This window comes from Herpailurus yagouaroundi, unplaced genomic scaffold (assembly GCF_014898765.1).
Source record: "Herpailurus yagouaroundi ecotype Mexico unplaced genomic scaffold, PumYag 29, whole genome shotgun sequence".
NCBI classification, from domain to species: domain Eukaryota; kingdom Metazoa; phylum Chordata; class Mammalia; order Carnivora; family Felidae; genus Herpailurus; species Herpailurus yagouaroundi.
Genome location: NW_024412377.1, coordinates 104054415 through 104060414, shown reverse-complemented (window position 1 = coordinate 104060414; position 6000 = coordinate 104054415). Strand labels below are relative to the sequence as shown.

Genomic DNA, 6000 nt, shown 5'->3' with positions numbered 1-6000 from the left:
CCCTCTCCCTACCCCTCCCCTTCTCACTTTCTTTCTTGCAAAATAAATAAACTTAAAAAAAAAGGAAGGATTTTAGAAAGTGGTGTCTTAGTGAAAATACTGTAACTAGTAGTGACCTTAAGGAATTTGAACTGAAACTCGGATTTCCCATTGATGCATTTTACTGGATAGGACATCAGCTTTTTCATGTTTTCCTTAATTTCTATAAAAGTTCTAGTTACAGTACGTTGAATAGGTGACATTTTTTCCTAATTTGGTAAATATAAATCTGAAAATTAATTTACACAAGAATAAAACTAAACTAGTATTTATCATTTTTCAATAGGATTTACCTAACCAGTTTTATCGAGATTCTCATACTTTACATGAAATTCTCAGGTGAGTTTCAGTGAAGTTTTCTCAAACTTTGAATTAAATGGAAATAGCTTAAATTTCAACATTGCTATACTTTATTTTAGGAAATATGTGCATACTGGTCGGTGTCCTCTAATATTTATAATCTCTGACAGTCTCGGTGGAGATAATAATCAAAGGTTACTGTTTCCCAAAGAAATTCAGGAAGAATGTGCTATATCAAACATTAGGTAAGAATGAAATTCTTGTTATGCTCACATTCACAAGTTATATTTTTAGGTAATCATCTAACCCTTATCTTTCTTTATAAAACTTTTGACAGTTTTAACCCTGTGGCACCAACAATTATGATGAAATTTCTTAATCGAATAGTGACCATGGAAGCTAATAAGGTAAATCTCTTTAAGAACTGATTAATCTGAATCTTACATTTTATTTATAGAAAGTGAAACTTGCAGAGTTAGAGACACATATTATTTCAGTTTTTAGAATTAAAATATTTTATTACATTTGTAAGGCCTGTCATTTTAGGAAAGGCAGGAAATAGTTTTAGAAATCCGGGGGTGCCTGGGTGGTTCATTCAGTTAAGCGTTTGACTCTTGATGTTGGCTCTGGTCTTGGTCTCAAGGTCATGAGTTCAAGCCCTTTGTTGGGCTCCACAGTGGGCGTGGAGCCTACTTAAAAAAAAGAATCTTTAACCTTTTTCTACTATTAAACCTCACTTTCTCTTTCATATTGAAGTAAATAGTTCTTTCCTTGGCTTAGTATTCTAAATTGTGTTGATTATCAAGAGACTGTTTCCTGGCATTTAGATACTTAGTCATCAACAGTCCAACTCTACATTTGTCCTGTTGTCGGTTTTTTTTTTAATCTAACATTTTTATTGTGGTAAGAAACATAAAATTTACCATCTTAACCGTTTATTTTCTGATATTATGGAATATACTTGACATATAACATTCATAAGTTTAAGGTATACAACACACTGATTTGATACACTTAACATATTGCAAAATGCTTACCACTGTGGCATTACACAATACCACCAAGTCGTGTCATTACCACTTCTTTTTTGTGGTGAGAACATTTCAGATCTACTCTCTTAATACCTTTAAAATATTTAATACAGTGTTATTAACTATACCGTCTTAACCATTTTTAAGTGTACAGTTCAGTAGTATTAGATATATTAACGCTGTGGTGAAATAGCTGTCGTCATTTTTTTTTTAAATTACAATTCTGTTTTTATTTGTGGAGTCACAGTTACATTTTTTTTATTGTGTATACAGTTGCAATGTTAACTTGAATTATTCAATTCGTTAAAAGTGAGAGTTTCAGAACCAAGGAATTTCTGTGATTTAATGTTTTTCAATGACAAATAATGATGTTTTAACTGTAATTATAGTTTTATATTATTTGTATACCTTATCAAATAAAAACAGATGGGGTTTCATAGGAGCCGGTACCATGGTAGTTATTATTTAAATGGTAAATTGTTTTTTCCTTTTTAAAAAAAAATTTTTTTTTCAACGTTTATTTTTGAGACAGAGACAGAGCATGAATGGGGGAGGGTCAGAGAGAGAGGGTGACACAGAATCTGAAACAGGCTCCAGGCTCTGAGTTGTCAGCACCGAGCCCGACGCGGGGCTTGAACTCACGGACTGCAAGATCATGACCTGAGCCGAAGTCGGACACTTAACTGACTGAGCCACCCAGGCACCCCTGTTTTTTCCTTTAAGGTACCGAATCAGTCAAATTAGTTTCATCAGCCAAACGATTGGTCTAGTGTGTAAAACTAAAGTTCAAATTTGTCCTTTGACCTTATTGATGAATTAATCATCAGTTGATTTTTTGACCTTTGAAGTTGACATTTGTAGTTCTTTGTGGTCTTAAAATCTCTATTTCTGGCACAATCCAGTGATTAAAATATTATGAAATCCTTGGGTACAGAACATTCAGCTCTTTTGAGCTATTATATTAAGAAGAAAATGTAAAATGTTAATAATATAATACCTGTTAATTTAGTGGTATGATTAGTAGACTTTAAGGTATTATTTAATGTTAACATTACTATCACTGCCATTATAAAAATAGTATGTATTAACTATTCCCAAACTTTATTACCATGCTTGTATCTATACAAACTATTTTAAACAGATTTATATTTCTTCCCTGTGGTTTTTATGGCTTTTAAACCAAAACCAGTGTTATTGACCAAAAGGACAATATAAAATATTTGAAACTATTGATTTGGCAGAATGAGCTTTGTTGGTGTGCAAATAAATATAAATGGAAAAAGAAAAACCTCCAGAAAAAAATTGGTGTAGACTTTTTTTTCTGTAAAATAAACTAACTTTCTGATGAGTTTGGGAACAAAAAATCAAATAAATCATTGGTTCCATATAAGAAAAGCTTCTTAAACTGGTTTGTACATCTATAAGGCAAGAGGAATTAACCTTTGCCTAGCCCCTGATCTGTGACATAAATTACTCTGAGTTATTTGTCTATGGAATTTTTCTTTTCTTTCTTTTTTTTGTCAAGGAGTGATGTTTATTTTTTTAATTTATTATTTTGTTTTAAATTTACATCCAAAGTAGTTAGCATATAGTGCAACAATGATTTCAGGAGTAGATTCCTTAATGCCCCTTACCCATTTAGCCCATCCCCCCTCCCACAACCCCTCCAGGAACCCTCAGTTTGTTCTCCATATTTATGAGTCTCTTCTGTTTTGTCCCCCTCCTTGTTTTTATATTATTTTTGTTTCCCTTCCCTTATGTTCATCTGTTTTGTCTCTAAAAGTCCTCATATGAGTGAAGTCATATGATATTTGTCTTTCTCTGACTAATTTCGCTTAGCATAATACCCTAAGTTCCATCCACATCGTTGCAAATGGCAAGATTTCATTCTTTTTGATTGCCGAGTAATACTCCATTGTGTATATATTTCACATCTTCTTTATCCATTTATCCATCGATGGACATTTGGTCTCTTTCCATACTTTGGCTATTGTGGATAGTGCTGCTACAAACATGGGGGTGCATGTGTCCCTTCGAAACAGTACACCTGTATCTCTTGGATAAATGCCTACTAGTGCAATTGCTGGGTCATAGGGTAGTTCTATTTTTAGTTTTTTGAGAAACCTCCATGCTGTTTTCCAGAGTGGCTGCACCAGCTTGCATTCCCATGTTGTCATTTTTAATGCATCATTTTTTTCTATCTTTGACATCAACATTATGTTAAAATAAATTGATGGAACTTCTCCCAGCAGCATGGTTCTAGGGAGCCTACTACTACAAATCAACTAGATCTTAAATGAAACATAATAAATTCTTTTGCACCACTTGGATCATAGAAACTGAGGGAAATCTTCAAGAGAGAGGTTGCTTTGAGGAACAAACAAAAAAATGTATGTATGAAAAGCACTTAACTGAATAAGTAAAAACTATTAATAGTGAAAAATTATAGGCAGACTCCAATAATAGAGGGAGCAGTTATTATGATGAGGTGTCATGTCATTAATTAGTGTTTTGAGAATATTTAGTGATATGGGAAAATACAAATTAATGCATTTTAACTTAATGTCAAGTTAAAAATAATAAGGTGCAGGGGGCACCTGGGTGGCTCAGTCAGTTAAGTGTCTGACTTTGGCTCAGGTCATGATCTCACGGTTCATGGATTCGAGCCCCACATCAGGGTTTGTGCTGACAGCTCACAGCCTGTAGCCTCTTTTGGATTCTGTGTGTGTCTCTCTCTCTCTGCCCCTCCCCTGCTCATACTCTGTTTCTCTCAAAAGTAAACATTAAAATAATAATAACTAATAAGGTACAAAGTTATAATGCTAACAATAGAAATTATATATTTAGGGGCACCTGGGTGGCTCAGTTGGTTAAGCGTCCAACTTTGGCTCAGGTCATGATCTCACACTCCATGAGTTCGAGCCCCACATCGGGCTCTGTGCTGACAGCTCAGAGCCTGGAGCCTGCTTCAGATTCTGTGTCTCCCTCTCTTTCTGCCCCTAACCACTCATGCGCTGTCTCTCTGTCTTAAAAATAAAATAAAACATTTTAAAAAAATGAAAAAAAAAATTACATCTTCAGCTCTTAATATGCATCAGGCACTAAGCAAAGTATTGTTATATACCTGATCTTGTTAAACTTCATCACAACTGTACAAAATTGGTACATAATCCCCATTTTATGGATGAAGAGACAGTTTTGGGGGGGAAATGACTTGTATAATATCTCACAACTATTAAGTATCAGATAGGTTTGAAGTTTTGTTCTCACTCCAGTTCACTGTGCTAAAACAAAATAATTTTCAATAACAGCAGAATGCATGTTATACTTACACCCATACATACTAGAAGAAATGACATAAAAATGCTGAGTGTGGTTAGTTTTGGATGGTAGGATTACTTGTGGTTTTTTTATGTCTTTTTGAAAATAAATCTACATTCTCTACTAGGAGCATAACTACAAATTATTATTTTTAAATACTTTATTTACTAAACATCAAGAACTAATAAAAATAGTCAACATATAGCACCTTACCACATTAACTCAAAAAAATTTTTAAGCCCTGATGACTAAATCATCAGGGGTACGTAGGTAGTTCAGTTGGTTAAGCATCCTACTTTGGCTCAGATCATGATCTCACGGTTTGTGAGTTCGAGCCCCGCATCGGGCTCTGTGCTGACACCTCAGAGCCTGGAGCCTGCTTTTGGATTCTGTCTCTCTCTCTCTCTCTCTCTCTCTCTCTCTCTCTCTCTCTCTCCCCCTCCCCTGCTTGCACTCTGACTTTCTCTCTCTCAAAAATAAACATTAAAAAAAAAAAAAAGACCAAATCATTAAATTGCAAATGGCATTCACTTTAATAAGTTGTGTTGGAATAGTAAAAAATATACCATGGGGGTGCCTAGGTGGCTCAGTTGGTTAAGCGTCCAGCTCTTGGTTTGGGCTCAGGTCGTGATCTCACAGTTTATGAATTTGGCCCTCGCATGGAGCTCTGTGCTGACAGTGTGGAGCCTGCTTGGGATCGTGTCTCTCCTTCTGTCTCCACTCCTCCCCCGTTTACTCATTCTCTCTCTCAAAAATAAATAAACTTTTTAAAAAAGAGAGAGAGATGGGGCGCCTGGGTGGCTCAGTCGGTTAGTGTCTGACTTTGACTCAGGTCAGGATCTTGCAGTTTGTGAGTTCGAGCCCCATGTCAGGCTCTGTGCTGACAGCTCAGAGCCTGGAGCCCGTTTCAGATTCTGTGTCTCCCTCTCTCTGCCCCTTCCCCGCTCATGCTCTGTCTGTCAAAAATGAAGAAACGTTAAAAAATTTAAAAAAAAAGATAACATGACTTTTTTGTTGTGTAGTTAACATGTTGTACTTTAAATAGTTGACCTGCAAGAATGTTAGAACTAGTATACTTGGGGCACCTGGGTGGCTCAGTTGGTTAAGTGTCTGACTTTGGCTCATGTCATGATCTCCTAGCTCATGAATTTGAGCCCCACATCAGGTTCTGTGCTAACAGCTCAGAGCCTGGAGCCTTATTCAGATTCTGTGTTTCCTTCTCTCTCTGCCCTTCTCCCACTCGTGTTCTGTCTCTACCTCTTAAATATAAATAAAAATTTTTTTTTAAATTTAATTGTATTTAAGATTT

At 35.5% G+C, this 6000-nt stretch overlaps 1 protein-coding gene across 4 annotated transcripts in view; it reads left to right on the top strand.

Moving 5' to 3' along the window:
- Window positions 1-6000, top strand: part of RAD17 (RAD17 checkpoint clamp loader component) — a 39894-nt gene that overhangs the window by 11783 nt on the left and 22111 nt on the right. For all 4 annotated transcript variants that reach the window (XM_040451425.1, XM_040451440.1, XM_040451432.1 and 1 more), the window contains 3 exons: window positions 326-378; window positions 459-584; window positions 677-746. In XM_040451425.1, the coding sequence (XP_040307359.1) occupies window positions 326-378; window positions 459-584; window positions 677-746 (249 nt within the window). The remainder of the gene's footprint in view (window positions 1-325; window positions 379-458; window positions 585-676; window positions 747-6000) is intronic.